The sequence below is a fragment of the Phaenicophaeus curvirostris genome, chromosome 4, assembly GCF_032191515.1.
Source record: "Phaenicophaeus curvirostris isolate KB17595 chromosome 4, BPBGC_Pcur_1.0, whole genome shotgun sequence".
In the NCBI taxonomy this organism is placed as follows: domain Eukaryota; kingdom Metazoa; phylum Chordata; class Aves; order Cuculiformes; family Cuculidae; genus Phaenicophaeus; species Phaenicophaeus curvirostris.
The window spans coordinates 1,549,254-1,575,648 of record NC_091395.1 but is presented as its reverse complement, the minus strand read 5'-3'; the positions used below and the strand labels follow the sequence as shown (position 1 = coordinate 1,575,648).

Here is a 26,395-nt window from a genome sequence, read left to right as displayed (position 1 = left end):
GCAGAGGATGATGAGCCTCTGTGAATCCCCTGTCAGAAATAGAGATGGACTCAAAAGATCTCCAGATGGACGGCACCACAGCCTGTGTCCTTGCAATGACTTTGCACCTTAATTCACAGCAAAGGGGCTGAACGGGGGTATGCAAGGTGGCTGGAAGTACTTAGGAAGAGAGTGGTGACCATGTTCAGGGGAAGCCACTGTATTTTGGCATCAAACACTTCGTGGTCTCTGTGGTGACGGTGAGACTGGCTCATCACCGGTACGTGGAAAGGATAAACTTGGGAGATGGCAAATAGTAGATCCACAAAGTTTTGGGAGGCATTCATGGGCAGTTAGGTGGATGGGGTGGCTCTGCTCCCAGTGAGGAGATGTGTAGTCACACAAAACCGTGTGGTTTCAAGTCCACAAAGGCAATAGAGACGTTGAGGCTAGGAAGGAGTTTCATGGATGTGGGAGGATCTCAATGTGTGACTTGGGCCGTTTGGTCCTTGGTCCTCTGAAAGCTCTTTGGGCCGTGTCACAAATCTCTCGGCTCCAGGCACTGCAGAGAAGAGGAAATCAGCTTCCTGCTCCTTGCTCGCAGGCTGAGCGCTGACCGGAACGTTCTGCTGGGTGCTGGCTCTTCCTTGCGCTTTGGATATTCCTAGAGAACGTGTTTGACCTCGTTCTGTTGGACATGCTCTTATTTGGTTTTCCCTTTATCTGTCTGAGACTTGTTCTGCCTACTTTGTATATCATGGTGTGCTTGTTCCTGCCTGTTTCTATGTAAATCGCCTGGGATGGGAAACTTAAGAAGGATGAGTCCATAGGAAAAAAAAGAAACGTTGTCAAGTGACTTCATTCCGACATGCATTTCATCGTGGGAATGAGCGCTCGCTCTGCAGAAGGAACATGCTCACCACCAACCAGTGTAAATGTATTTAATGGCAACAATTGTTCCTTTGGCAAAGTCAAGCTAAAGCTCTCGTGGGGGATTAGCTGAGGCTTTGCATTAAAGTTGGGCTGAAACATACTCGGCATTCCTCATGGCGGAAAAGCGGTGCCATCCAGAACAGTTGTTTCGTGTCTGCTGCAAGGAATGGGGATTATTTGGGGATGGCTGGTGTCAGAGAAATGACTGTTACGGCTCGGAGGATCCCGTTTGCTCAAGGGAGGCCAAAGGAGCGGCGATGTAACCACTGAACAGGCAGATTTCAACTACTTCTCTCTTGGTTTAGAGATGAATTTTGTCAGCTGTGTGGTTCAGAGACCAAGCTCACGCTCTAATCTCCTCATTTTGATCGATCACTGCCCTGACTCATTTCAGTGGGGCATTTTGATGCTTTCCCTTTGACCTGGCCACAAGGGCTTTGCAGCTTCTTGCAGCTCCTACACGTGATGTGTGGGTAACTCCTAAAGAGCTTGGGATGAACAGCATCGCATGAGATCTGTACAAGGAAATGGTGCTGCAGGCCTTCTGCTAATCTGAATCTGGTTTCCATTCCAGCTATGTCAGTGTGACTTGGTGGTGAAAAGGGAAGATTTCCATTTTTTTTACTGGGTCTGCTTAAAATACTCACACCTGGGTATGTAAAAGGGGCAGGGTTTATTAATTAATTGCTTGCCTTCACCATGAGATTGCTTTCTCTCTTGTGGGTTCCTTTCATGCCTCGACAATACAGAAGAAGCTTCCAACTGCAGGCGAAGCCACGACTGGGGTTAGATGGGAGCAGTTCTGATTGTCGGCCCTTTTGTTGTGGAAAGAGGGCTGACATCCCAGTATCCTCTTCTCCTAAAGTTTGCTCTTTGCCATAAGGATTGGAGGGACTTGAGCAGTGCAGGGAGAGGCTGCCAGAACCCTTTTTGTCAGCACCCATGGGACAGCACAGAGAGAAAGCTGTGATCCTGGATGGCACCGAGGAACAAGTTTAACCTACAGCGTATATTTAGTCTGGCTATTTTCAAGCAGTTTTACATCCAATTGAAGTGCTGTGCTGACTGCTGATATAAATAGTTTGCCCAGCTGGAGCTGCTCTGTCTACGTGGGGAATCCTAGAAGCAGACTAGATATCAGGGAGCACTTGTGGCTGCCCTGCTGCACTGGGATGATCCAAGCAGCACGGCTTCACCAGATGAATACTACTGGGACCAAGTTAGGGCAATGAGCAGCTCTCAGTTGCCCTTGGAAGCAGTGATGCAGTTGCTGACCTTCTCCCTGAGTCACAAGTGAGCCAGCCTTCTTTCTACCTGCAGCTGAGAGGGTGTGCACTGACTCTGTCCTACATGGAAAATGTCCAGCAAGAGCGTGGTGGTGGCCGTGCCACCCTGCCCACACTCTGTGGTGGGCACTGCCACCCTGCCGACCCTTCTGGCTGGAGCTGCCTCAATGTGGCGTTCATGCTTACGGACAAGCCAAGTCCTGCAGACTTGAATGTTGCCAAAGCTCATAGCTGGTACCATCCATGGGAAGCGTTGTCTTTAGGACATCCTGTATTTCACAACTGGAGCTGTAGGCTCATACCTGAAGCTTGGCAGCGGTTGGGAAGCTGTGGATGTGTTGTCTTTCCTTTCGATGTAGTGGATATGGTACCTGTTAGCAATCTGAGGGGCTTTTCTTGACACTTCAGGAGAAGAGGATATAGTGTTTGCAGTAAAATATAGTCTGATGGATCCAGATCTTCCAAAACTGCCATTCTGCACCAGAAGGCGGCCTTCCTTTAGGAGACTTTGTTCTCTCTGTGTGTGCTCTAGGAGATCGTAGGTACCTCTCGAGTGCAATTATATGTTGTTTTAGGATTGGGGGAATAATTAGTTTGACTTCTTTACCTCTGTAGATGATCCAGGGTTTGTGCTTTGACTCTTTCAGTAGTCCTGTGACCGATGCCATCGGTTCATTGACATAATTGTGTGCTTTTTTAAAGCTGGAAAAACACTGGGGTATTTGCTTCATCATTCTGCAGCATTATTGCACATTTCTAATGGGTAAGGACCTATTGATCCAAGGTCCTGTGTTTATAGCTGTGTCTGCCAAGGGGGTTGGCACAGGGTGAGCAGGGCAGGGGAATGGAAGGTGTAGCGCTTTGGAGAGGACCTGTTCATTCCTGTTGTCAGAAGGGCATGTGGCTGCTTTAATCAAATGGAAGGGCTTTGAAGATAGAGTGAGGTGTCAAAATATAAAGCAGTATTATTGTGCCTGTGTAATGAGTTATGGACAAGGTTTCTTTCTGAGAGAGAAGAAGGGTTGTGTGTTTATAGATGGCAGGAATACTGCTAATTTCAGCTGACACCTGGTAAAACGCTCTGTTGATACATGTCTGTATCAGCTCTTGAGTTCTGAAGGGTTTCATGATCATAACAGTAATGGTTATTTTACTACGGCTTTGGGATTGTGAGGCTGAGATGGACCAGAAAAGGCATTTGTATTTCTTTTCACCCATGTTCTTTACATAGAGAAATACAGGATTTACTCTTGGGTTGCATTGAAATTTGGAGGCTTGAGAAGCTGATCTCCTTGCTGGCTGGTCTTCGGCACAGTTTGGGAATATGTGTTTTGCTTTGCTCTGAGGTTTCATCGGGAAACGAGGACTCAAGGGAGAGGTTTGGAACCCTGAGTGCTGGCGTTGCTTCTGTTCTCAGTGAAGTCATGGTGAGGGTCTGAGCGGCTGCAGAAGTCGAGTCAAATGCTCAGTGGCTCCACTCCAGATTTATCGTCATCGCTTTCTCTTTTGGTTGAACTACTGGTACAAAAATCAGTAGGGTTTTGCTCTTCACTAGCATTAACAGATGTTGCCATTTAATGACCTCAGTGTTCCTACTTGTGAAATATTTATTACCAAATGTGGGTTTTTAGAAGCATTTAAAGCTCCTACTGGTTTTTGCAGCAAGTCTGTTTTGGTGAGAATAACATTTACGAACCATTTTGTGCATTTAAAAACAGTGACTGCAGAAGCCTGAGAGCAGAGCATGGGCAGCCACAGGCCTCGCCTCTGATTCTCTTCTGTAATTTTGCCTCTTTTTTGAGTGTGGGTCAGGTTATGGTGTTTATTGCAAGTGGTCCCTTGCTGCGTGGACTTGTCTGAAGCGTTTGGAAGTGGTGGTGACGCTGTGCTGTTTTGCAAGCAGTTCAACTCGGTGATTGTAAGCAATGGGAAGACAGAAGGTTTTTGCCTGGTCCGCTTCCGAAACATAAGGTCAGTGCTTCACTTGTTCTGAAAACATCCTCTGATTAAATGCGGTGTGACCTTTTTTTCAAGTAGTGTGGGTTTGGTGTCCTTCATTTTGGAAGAGCAGGCAGATTTTCCATAGCAAGGGGAAGAGAAATGTTTTGCAAGAAATACTTTGCTTCCTATCAAGGTCGTGTATTTTCTTTCAGTTATGCAGAGCATGTGCCTAAAATGGGAATCTCCAGTTGAGGACAGCTTCCAAACACAGTAAGCTTAGAAAAGAAATCCTTGACGTTTATTGCTCACAATTTCCTGTCTGTTTAGAGATAACACATAAATGTCTTTTGAGGAAACATGGTTTTTATCTAGACCAGGTCTTTCTCTGCCTGTGAACCTTCAGGGAATTAAGCCAGTCCCATCTTTGATGTGATGGTGTTGGCAGGCACTTGACTTCATCTCAAAATCAAGCAGTAGGACCTGGGTCGTGGTTGAGAGAACAGGGATCTGAGAGAGCGTCGTGGCTTCTTGGCTGCCACAAAGTTGAGAAACATCTGGAAAGCACCTTCTGACTTATTTTTCGCTACATATTCTTTTCTTTAATGCATTTGATGGATATGTGTAGCAAACAGTCCCTGCCTGTCTCCACTGAAGTTACTTTGCCATGTGATGGAGTTGTCCTTAGGGTGTTTGATCAGGTTGGGACGTGAGGAAGCGCCCAGTGTTCATATGGCAGCCGGTGGGTGGAGCAGGTGCTGCTGAGGTTGGAGCCCAGCTGTTCACCACAGCAGATTGCTGGCAGGTTCGTTTCATTATCCTTTTCTTCCTGTTTCTGAGTTTGGTGCTGCCTGCAGCCCGGTTCCTGAGAACCCAGGGGAAGAGCACAGATGGATGCTGATCTGTGGGCACATGTGCTACTGCAGCAGGCAACACTTCACAACTCTGAACTGTTCTGTTAAAACCAGAAGGCAACAAAGACTTGGGAAGGTTGATGACATGGGTTGATGTCACTCGTAGCTGGATCCCTGGCAAGGTCTGCCCAGCAATTTGCTGGTGAGGACTGGGAAATGAGGAGATTCCTGTGCCTTTAAGCAAATACTTTGAACTGTAGGGCAGGAGGAGGAGAATGTTATTTCTTTGAAAAACAACTACATAATCACTTAACATTTTTTCTGTCTCTTTTTAAGAGAAAATAAATAAAACTGTTAAAATCCTGCAGTCTGACATGGCTGAGATGGATCCGTGGATGTCTTGGCAGATACTTATGTCATTACATTGTGTGTTATAGATATTGCAATATTACGTAAAGACATCTTAACGCTATATTGCATTCTTCTCAGTGAACTCCTCTCCCCTCTGCAGCTTTGCTGCTGCCTCTCACTTGCAGGCTGCTCCTTCCCTTGGTGGTTGGTTGGGGTAATGCTTCTTTTTTCCTGGAGCTGTGAAAATGTGTGTCTCACTCTGGAGAATTCAAATCAGCAGCCCAAGTAAAGAGTGAGCCAGTTCACTAGGGAGCCTGGTTTGCCTTAAAAAACTGGTGGCATCAGTGATTTGAGTCAGCGAGGAGGAAGCTTCAATTTCAATAATGGATTTTAATCTGGCTTTGCGATTTCCTCAGGGAAGTTGGTGCTTAGTGATTGATTGGATGTTTGTGTTTCCTTCATGCTGGATCTATCAGTCCACTTTGGCAGCCAAGTCATGCTTGGAAATACGTGTCTGAGTTTCATAATGCAGCCTATAGTTAGTCATCATATTAATTAGTATGCGTTAGCAAGTACTAACTAAGGCATTTTAGTTTAGTAGAGGCAGAACACACACACCTAAATTTAGGCATCGCTGTGTGGCAGTCAGCACCGGTGTTTCTAAATTGCCGTTGCGGTCACTGGAGATGTAGAGTCATGGAATCACGAGGTTTGGTGTTTGTTTTTTTTCCCAGTTGGAATCCCACTAGGAATGAAGGGAAGCACCATCTGAGCTAATGACCTGGTGGAGTTCCCCATTCTTCTTGGATCTCATCTTCCTCCCCCTGCTTTTGAACTCAGAATTTGGAAGAAAGAAACAACCTCTCCTGTTTTGTCACCTCCTATTTTATTTCTTTAAGGAGCTGAATTTTTTAATTAAGTGAACTGACTGTAATAGTCTCTCTGTGCTACCAAAGACACTGCTGACAGAAATGAGTTTAGCACCTTTGCATAGTCTCTTCTGAGAGGATTAGTTGGATTAAACAACTTGACTTGCCCCAGTCTTTGGAATCAAAGGGATGCAGACTCTAGCACTGCCCTGGGCAGCCTCTGCTAGGGCTTCTCCACAATTTGGGGAAAGAAATTTTCCCTAATATCCAGTCTAAACCTCCCCTGGTGCAACTTGAGACCATTCCCTCTTGTCTTATCACTTGTTTGTTGCGAAAAGAGCACCTCACTACAGACTCCTTTCAGGGAGCTGCAGAGAGCAATGAGGTCTACTATGCTGAAGTATTGGATGAATTGATAAGATTTAGATAATTTAAAGCTTTAAAATTAGGCTGTATGCTAATTAGATGTGTTTTAAATGCAGGGTCTGTTTAGGCAAGTTAAAATGAATGTGTTGAGTTGTCACCTGTACAAACCAGCACTGCGATGCGGCTGTGACTGAGGTTTGAAGGAGCTGACAGCTCAGCACATATCCACTTCTTCGGTGTTGTAGGGCACTTTGCTGCTGATGGGGAGAATCCCTTCCTGACTGGCCTGCAACCTGAGGGATATATCTGAAATTCAACCTTCTGGAGGACATCCCAGAGGTGCTCTCCAGCAGTACTTGCCAGACTGACCTTCCTGAACTGTGTGGAAGCGGGAGCAGCAGCGTTTGGTCCGTTCACATCTTTTGTGCTCATAGATATTACCTGTCTGAAGAACGTAGTGTTATCGTCATTCCAGCACCTTCAGCCTTTCTCTCTGCTACCATCTGGTCTTGAATACAAAGCTTCTCCATCTGCTATTCCTGCAGGTTCCCGTTAGAAAGGCTGATGTAGCTTATTATGCCAATTCCAATTATTTTCAGGCCACGTTTCAACTGGGAATAACTTGGCAAGGCCAGCTTTGACTCCTTGTGTTGTCATCTAGCTGAAATACTTGTTCAATGCTTCAGCTTCTCTTCCAGCAGCCTTGGGCTTGGTTTGGTCCTGGTGGAAGGCAGCGTACAGGGAGCTTGTGGGTCTGGGCGTAGGCGGATGGACACTCACATAGCTCAGTGCGTCTTTGCCATTAATGTTGTTTTCTGCGCTGTCATCGCAGATCTAATCGGTTGTTAATCCCCAAGTTTGAACCTGTGACTCCCCAGAGGACCTGAAGACTCTGGTTGGTTTCAATTTGCAGCCTTATTACAGACAAATTAACGGACATGAGTGACAGCACAGCAATGAGAGACGAGAAGAAAATGAGTAATTAACATATATTGGGTATTACTGATTGCTTTTATGATTATCTGGATTTTAAGGTATTAGCTGGAAAAATAGCTCCTAATCCCTTATTAAAGATAAAAGGCAAGTCATTAAAAGTAGAAGGTTGTGTTCAGCCCTAAGAAGCACTGCAAAGAGGTCTTGGCTCCAGCAGCCAGGCAGCCTGGAAAGCCTGTAATTCCGAGCTACTCAGCTGAGCTGTTCTCCTCGACCAGGGAGTTTCTGCAGTTTCCCATGTGCTGGGAGGTGGAGGGGGATGAGAGACAAAGCGACCCTTGTCACACGGGCTGTGTGCTTGGCACCGGGACAGGGCCCTTTGAGTGTTGCTGTGAACCCAGCTGGAGGGCTGTGAACTTTCGACAACACAGTCCAAGGTCGCTTAACTGCACGGCACGCTTCTGCTGGGTGGTTTGGAACTTCAGCTTTCCATTTAGGCTAGGGGCACGTCTCCTCTACAGGCTCCCATCGCACCTAGACTCCTACCTTCCAGTGCCTGCCTTGCCATTATGGTCATCTAACTGCTTTTGTGGCCATCATCTGCATGGTGTCGCACAGCCATTGTCTAACTAACGTTGTGAAGCCATCACTTAACTGGTGGTGTGGCCGTTGTCCAACTGGTTTCATGGCCATTGTCTAACTGGTGTTGCGAGGCCATCATCTACCTGGTGGTGTGGCCATTGTCTGCCTGGTGCTGCACGGCCATCATCTACCTGGTTTCGTGACCATCATCTAACTGGTGTTGTGACCATCGTCTAACTGGTTTCACGGCTGTCATCTAACTGGTTTTGCAGCCATTGTCTATCTAGTTTCATGGCTGTGTGCTAAGCTGACTCTGCACAATGGGCTGGTCCCGGCACAAACTACTGATCCCAGCAGGACGGCGAATGAGTGGCCGAAGTGCTGGGAGTAAAAAGTGTTCAAGCTCAGGAAGGGAGATATTTCCATCCTTTCCTCAACCCACCTGGAGTGCATTGGTGTTGCTGTGCTCAGAAGGAAAGCAGCAGCACCCCTCGCTGAGTTATAATCATTAATGATTTGCAGAAACTTGCCCCACGCTCAGACTGTCTTAATAATCAGTTATTTCTGTGTAAACAAAGTACTTCCCTTATTTCTCGATAATGAACAGTAAAACCACAGAGTTCTTAAGTTTAATTCCTGTGTTTTAACCATTCCATGTTGCAACGCATCTTGTTTATGTACTTCTAATATACTTTCCAAAAGCAGTTTAAAATGCGGTGGGACCAATTAAAAAGCAATAAAGATAGCAATTAACAACTCTGAGGAGATCGGAGCTTGTAATGCATTTACATTGGAGGAAGTATTGTTTCAATGGAATATGGTTTAGAGAACACTGCTCATTTCTGGTTGCCCTTTCCATCCCAAATTAGTTAAAAGGTTATTGGTGGTACCTGGTTGATGGGTTCTCTCCCCCTCATCCCTCTTAGGTTTTGTTCTTGAAGTCTTGACCACTCCTTAAGGCCAAATCTGCTGCTGGGTGCTCATTTGCAGTTGAGACCCTGCTTTGTTCTTGGGGTGGGCCTTTGAAAAGCACAGGTAGAGTTTGACTCCATGTTGAGTTGTTCAAGGTCAATTCCCCGAGCACAGAGGAAGCAGTGTTGTTTTGGAGTTGTTTTGCTGGTTTGCTCTGGCTGACCTCGAGGGGCAGCATGTGGAGGCAGCCTGGTTAGGTGTGCCGAGGCAGTCCTGGGTGTCTCCACAGAGCGTCCTGAGAAGGAACTACTTCATGGAGTTAAATATGAAATAACTCCAGTCAAAATGCACTGGATAAAGGTCTCTCCCATTTTGAAGGAGAATGTCCATGCAAGGAGTATATGGGATTTCTTTAAAGCCTTTTGAACCCAAGCCTCCAATTGTAGAAGCATAGAATCATTAAGGTTGGAAAACACCTCTGAGATCACCAAGCCATTTTGGTTTAGCTAGTTTGGTTTAACAGCTCCTGGTGTCTCTGTTAGCCTACTCGGGTTATGTCTGTGCAGCATCCAGAGTGATTGGGGTGTGGACTCCTGAACAAAACATTTTGAGATGCCACAGGACATCTGGTTAATAATAGCTCCATCTTATTAAATGCTAAAGAAGTTGGAGTTGGACTGCTGGTGAGATGAAGCCATGGGAACACTTTGCGTGGAAAGGACAGCACATAAATTTTTCAAGTTGGATGAGGCTTTTTTTCAGATGCTTCTAATCTACAGAGTTGGTTTTTTGTTGCTTGAGTTTCTGATCTCTTCCAGACCATGATGCCAAGCAGATCATTAAAACCAGCATGTGGTTCCAGTCTCTCTTCATTGCTGCAGGTTGTTCTTAAAACCTGGCAGAGTGCTGCCGTTTGGGCAGCAGATGTGATAGCTGAGGTGGAGATCAGCTGTGTGGGGAGTTCACTAATGGAAGAGGATAAATTGGGTTGGAAGGCTGCTTTGGAGGTCATCTGGTCCAAACCTTTGCTCAAGGCAGGGCCAGCTTAGTAATTAAGTTATTAATGTTGGTTTCTTGTTATGTGCCATCTCCAGAGCACTCTTCTGTTGGGTAGAAGTGCGGGTGGAATAGAACCTCAAGGAGGCACGCTGATTTGTTTTTCCTCTTGGATCATTCTGGTCTCTTTGGAGACGTCTGGGGTGACAGTGCTCGGAGCAGAGACTGCCTTGATGCCCTGGGGCTCCCTTTTAGCATGTCTGGTACAAGATTATTTGTGCCGCAATATGGGATTGAGATGTGGCCTGGATGTGCCTTAACCAAGAAACTGGAGATGTGGGTGCTTGGTTTTGGTCATCTAGGGATGGCCCAGAGAAACATCCCTCTGCATCCTCCCGTTTAGAATCATAGAATTGTTTGGTTGGAAAAAACGTTTGAAATCATCAAGTCCAACTGAACTAAACCATATCCTTCAGTGCCTCGTCTACCTTTTTTGAATCATAGAATATCTCAAGCTAGAGGGACTCATAAGGATCATCGAGTCCAGCTCCCCGCTTCTTACAGGAGCTGTATGTAACTTCATGTAACTGTAAAAGATTTCAGTTTGCTGGTGGCGACCAGCAGGGGTGGTGACTCAGCCACTTGTCTGAAGTGTGTTTGAAAATTACAGTTTTCCCTCTTACATTCTTCATGCTAAGCACAAGGAATTGTATCTGCTTGCTCCTTTCTCCTGTGGTTTTGTCTTCACTTCCCATGCTGTAAGCAGCAAAGCCAGTCAGCGAGTCCTGTTGTATCCTCTTTCCTGTAGGTAGAACAAAGGAGGTGGCGTGATCCTCTAAAATACCCCAGCTGCTCGTGGCTGAGCGGTGTCGGGGGTAGCGTGGGACTGACCATTACGAAGGTCAGTGCTTGGGCAAAACCCCCCGTGCATTTTGCTAATTACAGCAATACTGTCCAGCCCAAGCCATCCTCCAACTGACCTCCTACTTGTTTTTCCCTCCCCACTGTCTAATAATTAACAAGCTGCTTAATGCACGACAAAAGACCAATTAACCCTAAAGCATTTAGTGATCTCCATGTAAATGAGTTGTAAAATGTTGCTGTAAACATTAAATGTCAAGCAATTACATAAACCAATAATTGCTAAAGTTGCATTTAGGTGCTTAAAAGAAAGAGGAAAAAATCTGCTTAAGCAGGGCTTTGGTTGGAGAATTCTGCTAATGGCTTTGGTTTTAACTACCGAAATCCCGGTCTGTGTAAGTCTAAACAGGCTGCGGCAGCTCAGGGTGCCAGGCTTTTAGCAGCGGCAGAAAAATAAAGGCACGCTAACCTTGTGTTTTGGAAACCATGGGGTGGTTGAGCAGCTCTAGCAAACCTCCAAAGGGCAGCACCTGCAGTTTGGAAAGAGGTGGAAATTAGATAAAATAGAAAATAATGGTGTTCTTTCTGCTGTGCTAGGTGCTGTCGCGTGGTAAAGGTGTTAAATTAGCAGGGCACCAGTTCCTGGTGATCTAAAAAATGGATTATTTTGGGTTGCAGGCTCAAGATGTTCCAAATTTCACTAAGACCTCAAGGTCTTGTGAGCGCAAGGGGTTGAGTTCACCCCTCTCTCTGCGGCCACCCTCCCGACTCAGCCTTTGAGGAAGGTTGGGTGTCTTCCCACCCACCTGTGTGGGGAAGTTTCACATGGAGCAGCTGGTCTGCTTTGCTGCAGGATCTTTAATCCTCTTAATTGGCTGTCGCACTCCGAGGTGGTCCGGCTCACCCGCTGGTTGGCAAGCTCCTGTGCTAATGGGCTTAAATAATGCATTCTCCTTGTGCGCCTTTTGTATTCATTCGCTCATTTTTGGTTGGATCTTCCTTATGTTTTGTGTTTGCTGGGTTTGCTCTGACCTAGGCTTAGAATCATGGAATTGTTAAGGTTGGAAAAGGCCTCTTCGATCATCCAGTCCAACCATCAGCCCAACCCCATGGTGACTGCTAAACCATGTCCCCAAGTGCCGCATCTACGTGTGTTTTGAACCCCTCTAGGGATGGAGACTCCACCACTGCCATGGGCAGCCTCTGCCACGGCTTCACGACTCTTTGGGTAAAGAAATTTTCCCTAATATCCAATATGGTGCAACTTGAAGCCATTTCCTCTCGTCCTATCCCTTGTTCCTTGGGAGAAGACACCAGCACCCACCACGCTAGAACCTCCTTTTATGTAGTTGTATGTAAGATGTTCCTGAGTGGTCCAGTGAAGCGGGGCTTTGCCTCCTTATTCTGAGTATTTGTGCTTCTTTCTTGCCTCTGACCCTCTGTGGATTCAGTACAAGCTAGTGTCTGCGTGCCTTAGTCTGCATTCCATAAGCAGCCTCCAAATGCGTCTCTAGATACCAAATTTCTCAAATTTCTGTAAAAAAAACCCAGTTAGGTTTGTTTAAAAGAGCTTTCCTCCTTGCTCACTTTTGGCAGTATCCTTTTCCCAAGCACATTGATCTGAATTACAGTGGCTATACTGGCCTACGCTTGGTTTCACTGCATAAATTCATTGGATAATGGTCTTATTTTTCTTGCACACAATTTTACTGGTATAGACCCTGGTTGTGTTCCTTTCCCAAAAGTGGAAATGTTTTATCCTTCTGTTTGGTTGATTGAATTACAGAAATGTGCTTAAAGCAGTCAAACCACCTTCTGGTGCAGGGGAGTCCTTAGCAAATCCACCAGCGCTGTTGCCCTGCTGGAGTCCAGTTTCCTCCTTGTGCTTCAGATTCTGATGAGAAAAGCTCGTTCCTTTTCAGCACGTTGGACGCCAGGGTCAACCACAAAATTAAGCTGAAAGAGAAGAGATTGAGATGAGATCCTAGGCAGAAATGTTTTGCTGTGAGGGTGGGGAGGCCCTGGCCCAGGTTGCCCAGAGCAGCCGTGGCTGCCCCATCCCTGGAGGTGCTCAAAGCCAAGCTGGATGGGGCTTGGAGCCCCTGATCCAGTGGGAGGTGTCCCTGCCCATGGCAGAGGGTGGCACTGGATGGGCTTTGAAGTCACTTTCAACCCAAACCATTCAGTGATTTTATGAAAATGTGGCCAGTTGACAGGACATATGTTGCTAGTCTGACCCCACTTTTCATGAGCTTTCATTGGCTTTCTCATGGTTTTTTTTGTTAGGTTTGCTTAGTTGGGTTTTTTTTTTCAAACTTCTTTTATCTCAATTTATTTTCCTTTTTCCAACATTTCATTGGCAGAGGCTGCCCAGGGCAGTGGTGGAATCTCCATCCCTGGAGGGGTTCAAAATGTGTGTGGCTGTGGCACTTTGGGACACGGCTTAGCAGGCACGGTGGGGTTGGGCTGACGGTTGGACTGGATGAGCTGAGGGGGCTTTTCCAACCTCAATAATTCTATGATTTGGTTTTGCTGTTGGCATTTGCTGAAGTGCCTGCTGGGTGACGCCCTGCCGGTTTGCCTCCCTTCTCCCTGCTAATGTGAGGCCACCTGCTATTTTGGAGCTGATATAAAACAACTCCATCTACAGTCCTTGTCAGCAGTTGATATAATTATGAGACCTTCAAGCTCTCTGTGGGGGGGATACCGAGCAACTGTGTTTTTCTTATGTGGAAGGATGGGTTTGCAGGTCCCAGTCTGTCTGGGTTCTGCTTCAGAGCAGTGGGGCACATCTGAAGGCACCAGCCTTGGTGCAGACCTTGTTCGGGAACCAACAAACCTGGTTTATTCCAACACCATCGTGTTTTGTGGAGGTGCAGTACTCGTGTGTGAGGTGGAGGGGAGTCTGTGAAGCCAAGAGGACAAAGGAGGCAGAAGCTTGAACTCTACTTGCCGTTGCAAGGGGAAACCGGTAAAGAGCAGGAGCAACAGAAATGTCACCAGGCTTTTGAGAACGAGTTGAATCAGGCGTTTCTTTCTGGGAAGGCAGTTGGAAGGGGTGCGCTGCTGGCAGCCAGAGCCACTCCGAGTCTGCGGTTAATGGTGGTTAATTTTTAAAGGCAGGAACGAAAGTGGTTATTGTGTCTGTGCCTCAATAGGGTCTTTCTGCTAGTGAAACACCATTGCAAAAGTCCTTTTCTGAATTGTTTGACTCGGAAGGGAAATGAAAATGCCCACAGAGAAGTGATTTAGCCACCAAAAGCTTTGCTTTGCCACTGTGCTAACAGACAGGATCAGTGTCATCAGGGTGATTGTAAGATGTGCAGGGTGCCCAGCGAGACAAGCACTGAGGACAGGCTTTTGTCAGGATTTGAAACGTGGAATAGATGAAAGATCTGAGGAGATGGATTGGCTTGATCGAAGTTGCTTTGCTGCAGCTGGGAACTGCTAGGAAAACCTCATCCATACATGAAACTGGTCTTGTGACGGCTCGCTCAGGCTGAATCCTGCTGCTCTCCCTGCCAGCAAACACTTGTCTGAACCTCACACTTTGTCAATAAGAGGCTGCTACCCTTTGCAAGCCACAAGGGCATTTATTGCTGAATGGAGCTTTTCAGAAGGTGATGGATAGAAAGGAAGGCTCAGCGTTTTCAAAGCATCCCAAAGGAGGCCGGTGCCTTACTTGGGCTGACACTGAGGATGAGGTGGCCTCCGAAGCTCCCATAGGGTTTCAGCTACTGAATTCACACATTAATGCTTATAGCGTGGAAATGTGCATTTGTCACAACAGCCAACATCTATCCCTCGTCTCCGTCACATGGAGAAAGGGAGAGGCTTCCACGTCTACCACCAGCTCTGGCGGAGCCTGGTTCTAGTTGTATCAGTAATGGCACCTCTTCAGGTTTATTTGTGTCTTCATTTCCCCCCTGCTGACTGCTGCCGTGCCCCTTTATACTGCATTCAACCCGAGCAGGAGAGCTGTGCGCGCTGCTGTTCAGAACGGTGCCTAGGCATGAACATGGCCTTGGATAATTTCACTCGCAGCAGTGAAATCAGGGTCACATTATGGATGCTGATAGAGTTAGGATCAGTCTAGAGGAGCCATGAAGATGATCCAAGTGCTGGAGCACCTCTGCTATGAGACCAGGCTGAGAGAGTTGGGGTTATTCAGCTTGGAGAAGAGAAGGCTTTGAGAAGACCTTAGAGCAGCTTCCAGTACTGAAAGGGGCTCCAGGAAAGATGGGGAGGAGGGGCTCTGGATCAGGGAGGGCAGGGATAGGACAGGGGGAATGGTTTGAGATGAAAGAGGGGAGATTGAGATGAGATCTTAGGCAGAAATGTTTTGCTGTGAGGGTGGGGAGGCCCTGGCCCAGGCTGCCCAGAGCAGGGGTGGCTGCCCCATCCCTGGAGGGGTTCAAGGCCAGGCTGGATGGGGCTTGGAGCCCCTGATCCAGTGGGAGGTGTCCCTGCCCATGGCAGGGGTGGCACTGGATGGGCTTTGAAGTCACTTCCAGCCCAAACCATTCAGCAGTTCTATGATTTGTCAGCCTTGAAAATGAGATTCACCTTGTTAGGGCTTTGTGTGGGTTGCTCTGCCAGGTTTGCAGTTCCCAGCTTCTGTCCCTGAGCCCTGGCACTCCTGTGCCCAGTGAAACCCGTCGGGTGGGACCCAGCCATCAATACTTAGTTTCCAAATAATGGTGCTGTGTGCAGGCAATGGCAAAATCGAAGCTGATTTATTCAGTTCTCCCCCAGTGATAACTGGTGCTTTCTAGCCTCGTGGCTGCTGGGAGCCTGTGGCATCTCTCTGCTATGTGGTGTTTGAAGCGGAGAGGTGACCATGATGAAACAGCAGCCTGCAGAATCCTTGCAGAGCATTTGTGTGGTTTGTACACCTGTTGGTCTCCTGCAGTGGTTGTAAGGAATAGTAATGTGCTTTTTCTCTCCGTGCCTGAAGTAGACGAGGTGTTTGGCAACATTTAAAATGGTAAGGGGGTTAGAATGAGAAGAGTTGAAAGCAAATAGTGTTGGATGCCAGAGACACTCAGTGTTCCTGGAAATACTGCCTGGCAACCGAACGGGCACGATTTCAGCCATGGACACTGAGAAACACAGGGGATGAAGGGCTCAGCACACACTGGAGCTGCAGGAATGAGAGACTAAAATCCCTGCACACTTGGCCTCAGCTTCCTTCCTCCACGGGCCGGGCTCTTGTGTCAAGCAGTTGCTGAAAAAGACTTCTAGAAGTGCTGAAATGTTCAGGGCTGATGTGGAGATTGATTGAATGGGACAAATAGACAACGATGAATCCTTGCTTGGTAGAAGAGCTTAATAGGCATAAAATGGTTTGCTCCAGCCGGAGGGCTGGTTCTGCAGTGCACAGAGGGAAGGGAACTTTCTCCTTGTCACTGTGTGGAAGCTTAAGTTCAGAAGGAGAGCCCAGAGTTGCTATAGCTGTGTCCTTAAAATTGTCCCTGTTCTCCCACCATTCCCTTATAAAGGGGGCATAGGTGAATCGTCGGTGGTAATTGAATGAATGGTTTGACAGGAAGGCTTGAGCTGGTGCAAGGGAATGATGAGGTTTGTTAATGGACTGTATCTCATCAGAACAGCTTTGAAATGGTCTTTGAGAGGTCCATGTTATGATATTCGGAAAGAAAATGTGGTGAGGCCCTGGTCCAGGTTGCCCAGAGCAGTGGTGGCTGCCCCATCCCTGGAGGTGTCCAAGGCCAGGCTGGATGGGGCTTGGAGCCCCTGATCCAGTGGGAGGTGTCCCTGCCCATGGCAGGGGGTGGAACTGGGTGGGCTGTGAGGTCCCTTCCACTCCAACCCATTCTATGATGCTATGACTCTATGAAAATTGTACCTTTTTGCCCATGAGAGGAGCAGGAGCTTTCTCTTGGCCTGCTTCTGTTGAGCAGTTGTGTTGTGCCCACATAGTGGAAGCGCAGGAGGAGACATGCATGCTCACTACTGTAATTAAGATGTTTAAGCTACTCGAATAGGCCCCCAGCAGGATTCCAAAGAGGTAAAGAGCACATGGCACTGCAGGAGACTGGGAAAGCCCTTCTGCTTTAGAAAAGGCAAATGGCAAAAAGCCGAAGGAAACTGCTGAGAATTAGGGAACAGGTTCTGAACTCCATTATATACGGCAGCCACTGTGCTGCTAAATGGTTTAACTGGAGCCTTGACTGTTCCTCGGGTCCAAGGGAGGTGTGTTGATGCCAGATTGCATCCCTTATCCGTGTGACGGCAATGGTACAGAGCTCAGGACAGAGCCAGGTTTTCTCTAGACGTTGCTTCTTCTTTATTAAAACCTTCTTGGCAACTGCTCAGTAATAGCTCCTTAAAAATGTGCTGCTGTAGCAGTTCCACACAACTTGAAGAATGATGGCTGACCTCCAGGGCTCATCCAAAACTACTATTGTTATCCCTTGTTTGTGATATATTGCTTCTTATTTAGTTGCTACCATGGTGGGGCTTCTAAACCACGTGGTTCGTTACAGGGTGCAGGCTGCACCTCAGAAGCACCAGCTGCTTGTGGAGTAACACTGAGTGTTGGATGTAGTTAAGAGAAGGCAGAGAAGGACCTTGGGGTGTTGGTTGACAGTGGCTGAACATGAACCAGCAGGGGGCCAGGGCTTCACCAATCTTTCTGTAAAGAAATTTCCCCTAAAATTCTGTAAAGAAATTTCAGGAGGTTCCAATCTGAACCTCCCGTGGCGCAACTTGAGGTCGTTTTCTCTCATCCCATCACTTGTTACTTGGGAGGAGAGCTCAGCACCCACCTCACCACAACCCCCTTTCTGGGAGCTGCACAGAGCGATGAGTTTTCCCCTCAGCCTGCTCTTCTCCAGACTGAACAACCCCAGGGCCTTCAGCCACTCTTCATGAACTTTTCTCAACATTGTTCCACTTGAGAGACACTGCCAAGAAATGTCTTCACGAACGGTCTGGTTCTCCAGCCGCAGACAATAATATCTGCGTACACTTTGGGGGCAGAGGCAGCTGCATATCCCAAATGTGATGCATTATTGATGGCCTCCTACAGATACATGATTAGCGTGTTGTGCCTGGTTGAATATTTCATTTATTAACAACATGAATCTCTGCCTGCTCAAATCAACACAAGGTTCCATGGATCCCAAGGGTACAGAACCAGGTGTACACGGGCCATGCGGTTTCTGTAAGAAAAGAAACGAAGAAAACCAGAAATCCTCATGCGTGCTTAGAGTGATTAATTAACTGGAGAGTGGTTCTGCAGAAATTGGCATTACCTAGTTTGGCTGTTACCTCTTCTGTAATAGCAATAACAGTTCTTACCCACTGAGGTGGAAGAATAGCACGGAGGGTCCATGCACCAGGCTCTAAAGGGAGCAGTTCTCCAGGAAAGCTGAACAGTACTGCTGGTGGGCTGGGAGAGAGGCCTTAGCCTTACCCTGTGGCTTGGCTCATGTGTCAGATGCTGTACACAAACCCTTGAAGGTGTCCAAGATGATAATGTTTAGTGACTTCTGGTTTTAGGCGTGACTCCAGTTCAGTTAGACTTTGAAGGAAGTTGGTGAACTGTGAGCCATGAAAGCCTCCCCTGCTTGCTTTTAGCTGGTGCTCTTCAATCTCATCTCTCATTCTTCCTGTTGACTCTCACCCTGATCTTCATTCTGAAGCTTTCCTTCCACAAGTTTTGCCCAGCTGAGTAACTGAACAAGCTCTTGCCTGTATTAATCAAGCAAGGACCTCACTGCAAATCAAGATAGTGTGAATTCTGGGCTTATCTGTGATGTATAATCAGCAGTGGGCCAGATTACTGCTGCTTCTGATGACATCCCTGTTGTGAAAGGGATCGGGGCGAGATAGGAGGTGCCCTGCAGCTGGGAATTGTACGTGGGAGAATCAAAACTCAGGTGAGTTGCACTTTTTCCCTAGTTTCCCGTCCTCGGGAGCAGTTTGGCACCGTCTGTAGTGTGCAGAGCTCCCTGCTTGGGTTTCACTGCTTGTGATCTGTGAGGCATGAAGCCTGGAGAGAGGAGGGGCTGGTGTTCTCAGGAGGGTTAGAACTGTAAAGCTGCCTGCTTTGCTGCTCTCGCTGGTCCTGCTGGCTGGAACATGGGGTTGTGGCATCAGGTACCCTCAGCAGAACCTTAACCCAGATCACACCTGGAATTGCATCTAAAGACCCTCCAGCTCCAGGGCTTGTCTGTGCAAGAAGGGTCAGGAAAGTGAGTGGCAGGTAGAAATCGTTAGGGAAGTGATTAAACTGCATAAGGTTTTGTATAATTGGGGTAAGGCCTTAGTTTTGGAAGTAAAATCAGCTAAACTAGAAAGAAAATTACTTCAAATCGGATAGACGTGGCTGTGCAGGTGTTTCACTTCACTATAGCTCGCTCTGCCTTCAGATGGGTTGGAGCTGAGCTTTGGTGCAACCCCAGAAATGACTGGAAGTCGAACCAGGTCCTGGTTTAAGAGGCAGATTTGGAAAGCCCGGGTGACAGATAGCCCGGCTTGATGGCATCACTGCGGGCTTTGGAGAGGGGTTTGCACCACGTCTTCTGGGGGTGCTGGTAGCTGCTGCTGTGCTTCAGAGGATGGAGAACTTTGTGTTGGATGGGCTCTTGAGTGGAGGAAGCAGTCAGCTGAGCTGATTCAAGGTTGTCATGCTAGAACGTGTCACTCTCTATTTCTGAGCTCCCTGAGATTTCTCTCTGTTGATGGAGATTGATTTTGCCTTTGGGAAATTGTGCTGGTAATTGTCCTGAACTGAACTGAGAGAAACTGCTGATGTGTTCATTCTCTCCCGCAAGTGATGCTTTTTATAAGTTGCTTCTTGGACCGCTTGTGGCTGAATGCAAGAACAGGGAAGGGAAAAGGGGGAAGGCAGAGGTGTCACTTAGGGATGGCAATTCCTCTAAGTGCTGCATTGGAGCGTTGTACCACCTGCAGTTAATACGCAAATTCCTCTCCCATTCAAGGGAAAAATATAGTCCCAGCCATCACCTGGAGCGCTGTGTTCAGTTCTGCAGTCCTCAGCACATGACATGGAGCTGTTGGAGTGAGTCCAGAGGGGGCCACAGAGATGATGTGAGGGCTGGAGCACCTCCTGTGTGAGGACAGGCTGAGAGTTGGGGTTGTTCACCCTGGAGAAAAGAAGGCTCTGGGGAGACCTTAGAGCAGCTTCCAGCACTGAAAGGGGCTGCAGGAAAGCTGGGGAGGAGGGGCTCTGGATCAGGGAGGGCAGGGACAGGGTGAGGAGGAATGGTTTGAAGCTGAAAGAGGGGAGATTGAGAAGAAATCAGGAAGAAATGTTTCGCTGTGAGGGTGGGGAGGCCCTGGCCCAGGTTGCCCAGAGCAGTGGTGGCTGCCCCATCCCTGGAGGGGTTCAAGGCCAGGTTGGATGGGGCTTGGAGCCCCTGATCCAGTGGGAGGTGTCCCTGCCCATGGCAGGGGTGGCACTGGCTTTGGGGTCCCTTCCAAGCCAAACCATTCAGTGGTTCTATTAAATCTGTGGATTAGCATTTTCTCTCCTGTGTGTCTGTCAATCGTCAGATTGTTTCTTGCATGAGACAGCAAAGAAACTAATACTAAAAAGACCTAGAAATAGCGGCAGCTGATCCTGTTAATGGTGCTGGTTCCAGCAGCTCCTGAACTGGATGGATTAGGTAGAAGCGAAGGTGATGGTCAAGGCTGGGGTGGGCTGCCGGGGCTGGTGCTCAAAGGTCGGCCGGAGGGGCCTGCAGAGTTCAGCCCCTGGGTTATTTGCTCTCCATTCCTCAAGCCTGACGTTCAGCCGTCCGCTTCACACTGAGCACACAGTGTTCACTCCAGGGATTAGGGTGAAAATATGTTCTCCTTGCTAAAGAGAGCACATAAACAACCCATAAACAGCCCATTAACCTACAAAATCGCAATAAAGAACATGTGGCAAAGCCAGGGGCTGGAGATCTGTGACCCAGCAAATTCTCTAATTGGATTTTGAACCTTATCATCTGTGCTAAATGCAGCTAATAGGAAATTAGGAATAACAAAAGAAAGGAGAACAGAACGAAGGGACGACATGCTAGGCATGGCCAGGGCTGGTGGGAGCGTTTCAATAATTCCCATTACCGTGCAGTTATGTTATGGGTGGTCGGGGAGTTATCGTATCATCAGGGTAACGCTTCCATGTCATAAACCCACTTCAAAATGACAGAAAAGAGAATTTCCCCCTTGACTGTGACTGATGCCTTTAGGAGCCCCAGAAGCTCTGCAGGTGCTTCTGTAACTGGTTCTTCCATGCATCAACCACTTGCTGTGCCAGCAGTAGGATGGACATTTATATCATGGCTAAAGGGTGGTCAGGGCTCTTGGAGACTTCCTTCCTGGGATCATGTTTCTGAGGTGGAAGGCAGCACAGCTGAGGACCTCACAACAGGAGAAAGGAAGAATGTGTAGATATCCTAGCTCCTGTTGAAGTGAGAGAAGGCAATGGCTTTCCAACCCATTTAGCAAGATGTGCAGTGCTCTGACCTGCTCCTCAGAGGCTGCTAGGATGTTAAAGAAGGACCTGTGCCTCTTCTATAAAGATCTAAAACTAAAAGCTTGGTGTGTTCTAGGGTGTCCACCAGCCTCTACTCTCCCTGCCACCCTGGTCCAAGAGCCGTAAGGGTTTCAGGTGTGTGGATTCGTGTGGTGGTTTCCTGCAGAGCCTGCATGGGGCAATGCATTTGAATGCCCAGGAAGCTGCAACGACCTCGATGACGGCAAATATACTTTGAATGGCAATCTGGTTTATGTTGTGAAAGCATCATCACCCCAGCTGGTGAGGAACCGAGTTTGTATCAAGCTTCGCTGAGTAATTGAGCAAGAAAGCTTTGAAAGTTTATTTAAAATTAAAAAAAAGAAGGACAGGGTGTGTTTCTTATGAGTTCCTTTCTTCCCATTATAAATGCAGACTCTGTTTACTCTGGAGAAATCAGTGATGATTGGACACCCACCATAATTAATTATTTTGCAACAGCCAGCAGATCTGTTGAAAAGGAAGGAATTTTTAGTGATTGAGAGTTCACCGTGTGCTGTTTAATGCTAATAAACATTCAGCAGAAGGGATGTCTGTTGAAAATTGCACCTTCATTTTAAGGTGATATGATCAGAGAAGTCCACAGACCCCAGGAAGTCTTCCTGCAAGGACCCTCTTGAGATGAGGTCCAGTTGCCTTTGGGAGATGCTCTTGACTCTGGGGATGTGGATGGCCTTGGTTTGTAATGCTGAATCAAGTATTTCTGAACCAGGAAGGGGTTTCTGCTGGTTTTATTTGAGCTAATAACGTGAACGAACTTTGCTTGTGCTATCAGAAGAGCTCGTGTCGGATGCAGTTGCTTTTACCTACATGGGCAGGCTTCTCCCAATGGGAACAGTTGTTTTTTCTCGGTGCACTGATGCCTGACTAAATGTGTTGGGTCGCATTCTTCATGTATGGATCAGACGAGCTTTCTGTTAAATATTCCTGTATTTTCCAGCAGCGGGTTCCAGCCGGCACTGGAGGCCAATGGGAGCCGGAGCCTCGCTGGTGGGGAGGGGAAAGCCAGCTGTGGGATGCTGCCACTGCAAGCCCCAAAAGAGTTCGGCTGCAACTGGTTTGATGTCATATAAAAAAGGGGTGAGGGATCTCAGCTGATCAGAGTATGAAAAGTCCTCCGGCACGCAGCATAGACTGTATTGGGTTTGAGCTTGATAGCACCTCTTTTACAAGGGCTGCAAATAGCTGTAAGAGTTAAGGGCTGTAGGAAGAGGCAAGGTTTCCTGAACTTTACTCCCAGCTTGAACTTTTAAGAAGTTAAGTGAGAGGCAAGGAAGGGGAGAGAGGGAGATAAACGTACCCTCGCTCACGCCCCTCCGCCCGCAGCGACTAGGATGTCAAATGGAACAGACAGCCTGGAGAAGCAGCTGAATGGCTTTGGGGAGAAGGGGAAGGAGAGGAGCCGCACGTCCCTTGTCATCTCTCAGGCCCTTAACCGCAGTATTTTCACCTCTGCAGTCTCCCCAGCTGCTGAACGCATCCGCTTCATCCTTGGAGAGGAAGATGACAGCCCGGCACCCCCGCAGCTCTTCACCGAGCTGGATGAACTTCTGGCCATCGATGGACAAGAGATGGAGTGGAAGGAGACTGCAAGGTGGGTTGGTTTTACTTTACTCTAAAATGGAAGGGCAGCTGCACAGGACCCCTGTGGGAATTGCCTTTTAAACGTCCAGTTGGATGATACCTGTGCTACTGAATCACCACTGAAAGAAGCCTCTGTAGGTCGGGTTGCCTTTCACTGATAAATAAGAGAATTCAAGGAGTTGTTTAAATACTCTTTTGAAACAAACACTAGAAAAAAATAGAGTGCTGGATCATAGAATCCTGGAATGATTTGAGTCGGAAGGGACCTCAAAGCTCATCCAGTTCCACCCCCGGCCATGGGCAGAGACACCTGTCACTGCAACAGGGGCTCCAAGCCCCATCCAACCTGGCTTTGAACACCTCCAGGGATTTATTTGACCGGTTTGCCTCTGGAGAACCAGCAGACACATGGGCTTGTTAGTGCCTTGAAAAGAATGATGGTCTCTTGGCCAGAGCAGTCACAAACTGGTGCCTGAGTGACGCTTCCGCAGGTGTGTCAGCGCGACCTCCGTTCTGTTGCTCAGGAGCAGACTGGAGCCTGACCCCTCCGTGCACCACAAGCTGGGCAGTCCTGACTGTGTCCCTCCCCTAGCCAGTTATACCATTTTACTGATGAGATTCATTTAAACTCAGTTAAAAAACCTGAAGTGCTTTTTCTTTGGAGGATATTATTCAAGATGTGTTAAATGCTGGATTAGGATGCCCGCTTTCAGTTTCTTACTAAGGTTCTCTGCCTGTTTCTTCAGTGCTGCTGCTGGTTCAGTCAAAAAGCCATGGTAAAAACATGTTTTTTGTATCTGGTTGACACAAGTTACATACAGTTTAGTTCTGAACACGACCAAGAGAGCTGTTGGGTTGGATTGGATTGGATGGATTGAGGCTCTGAATGCTGCTCTTTTGCCTCTGGCCATATAAAGTTTTGATTTATTTGTACAGTTACAACATTTGTCTTGGGTTTACCTGGGTAAACCCAAGACAAATGTTGTAACTGTACAAATTGCCCTCTGGTTTCTCTGAGGACCTGAAACGTCCCACTAGAAAGAAGTGCTCCCCTAGCCAGAGAGCAGTGCAGCTCTGCTTTACCTATCCCCAGCCCCGCTTGCTTCACCTGGGGCTTTCCGTTTTCCTTTGTTGTGGCTGAGCTGAGCTCTTTCCCCACTCACAACCCAAAGGATGCCTGCCTTGTTCCTCCTTAGCCCATGTTTAGTTACCTTACTCTGCTTTATCTGCGCTCTACCTGCTCCATCAGCTACCCATTTATGCCTTTATCTTTCTCTGATTTACTTGCTTGGAGGACCTATTTAAAGACTTTCCATCTTTTACTCTTTAACTTCTTACTTGTTGGCCATCCTTTTCTCCCTTTATTGCCCTTCTTCCCTCTTATCATTAGGTCAGCGCTTGCATTTTTGTCACCTGCGCTGCCCACCTCTGCTTTTGACAGCAGATTACACTTTCCTCTCTCCACGCTTAGGTAGTTGGGAAGCGGTTTCATGCAGTTTGATAAAGCTTTTTCACAATTCAGACCTTAGCACGACATTTCTGACCAAGCAGGCTCTTCGGTCTCCCCTGTATGGCATGAATATTTGGAAGCTCTCTTTCCCTTCAGTCCACAAACCCAGCCATCAGAAGGAAGATGCCTGGTGTCCTGCAGGTAGATCAGAAGGCACTTTGTTGGGAGCCTTCTACTTTTTTTTTCCAAGGGGCTTACAGTGGATTATCATAGAAGGGAATCGTAGAATGCTTTGGGTTGGAAGGGACCGTTACAGATCATCCAGTCCAACCCCCTCCACCCCTGTGCCTTGCAGTCTTCATGCTGCCTGGTGGCTGTAGAGAAGAAGGGAGGTTTTCTTCTTTTCTAACTGATTTCTGGTTTTATGTGTTTTCACACATCTTTGCATACATGTATATATGATTCTCCCTCTTTAAAGATACATGCATATATGTTAAATGCTTTATGCACGCTGGTCAGGCACTCTCATTCCTAAACTTGGCCCAACGTCATGTGATTTTGATGATAATGGTCTTGCACAGTCTAGGATTGCTCAGGAGTTTTCACTGTCTTCCTGAAATGACCTAATCCTGCACACCAAACCCTGCTGGAGGCTACGCAGCGGCTCCTGCTGCAGGACATACTGGCCAGTGCTGGTGAGCTCTGTGCTTCAGCAGGCAGAGGAGCTGCCAGCTACACAGCTCACTGCGCCAGTTTGGCCTAGGACTTGAAAGAAAGTGCGTATTAAAAGGGTTTAGCAAAGGATACCATCCCTTCCAGAGCTGTCCTGGTCAGTAGAAACATAACTGGGACACAACATGAGATATCTTTTAGCAAGAACCTTAAAGCTACTGATCAAAAGATGTTTCCAGAAGGGAACCTAAAGTTGCCCCTCCTGGTTCTTGATTCACATCAATTTGGCTGTGTTGCAACCACACTATGAGCAGGCTCTCATTGTCCCTGGGTAAGATCAGCCAATGACCAGGGCTTGAAGATGTCTCATTCTTCTGCGTGATCCTCTTGCCTGTTAGCACCTCGTGGTGTGGGGCCGTGGGTCACAACAAAGGGCCACTTTGGGAAGGCATCCTTAGTGTACGCAGGGATTCCCCACAAAGCCTATTAAAAACAGAGCAGGAAAAGGGAAGGTTTGTTAAAAGGTAACCTGAAGTTTTGGGTCACTGGGTGCTCCTTGTTCGTTTTGTTGGGTCTCATAATCGATCTACCTGGTGCAGATAGGCAGGTTCTTACATTAAGGTGCGAGTGTTTGCATTTTAGCCATCGTTACAGAATAAAAAGCAAGGTAGGAAAAGAAGCAGCTGGTGGCCACCAGTCTATTTTGAGGCTCATTAGGAAGCAGAGGGTGTTATTCTGGAGGCAACCAAGTGTGCCGGTGGCAGATTTTTCTTGTACATCTCAGCCATTTGGAGCCAACGATGCTGATAGGTTCTTGAATTCAGAAGTTCCCACTGCCAGGAGAGCCTTCAGTGTAATTTCCAGGGTGAAGAGATATAACAGAACGTGGATGGTTTACGTTCTCTGACACGGTCACGGGAGTGTTGAGTAACTCTTGCACGTGGAGTACAGCTGGCCGGCAGCAGGAATGTGTAGATGTCAAGAGCAGAGTGGGGTAGAGATGAGGAAGGTAATTTGGTTGTTTGCTTTCTCGTGTAACAGTGGAGATAATGCTTTGCCCTGGAACACTGCAGTGCTGCTAGGCTGCAGGCAGCGCGGCTTTCAGCGCTTGGGAAGCTCTGTTGGGAGCTCTATAAGTCTGTATTCACGTGATGGGAAGCAGATATTGGTTAAACTTATGGACGTATGAACATATGGAAAGCCATGTGGAAGGCTTTGCTTAACCAAGCACTCGCGTTGGTTTGCCTAGGGGACGGTGTTGGTTTGCGAAGGAGGTA

General features: G+C 47.6%; 1 protein-coding gene across 10 annotated transcripts in view; it reads left to right on the top strand.

Annotated features, from left to right (window-relative positions):
- Positions 1–26,395, top strand: part of SLC4A4 (solute carrier family 4 member 4) — a 189,894-nt gene that overhangs the window by 92,496 nt on the left and 71,003 nt on the right. For 9 of the 10 annotated variants that reach the window (XM_069855013.1, XM_069855015.1, XM_069855017.1 and 6 more), the window contains one exon: positions 22,871–23,006. In XM_069855013.1, the coding sequence (XP_069711114.1) occupies positions 22,871–23,006 (136 nt within the window). Of the gene's footprint in view, positions 1–22,524; positions 23,007–26,395 lie in introns of those variants that run through there. The other variant, XM_069855018.1, reaches the window with a different exon arrangement.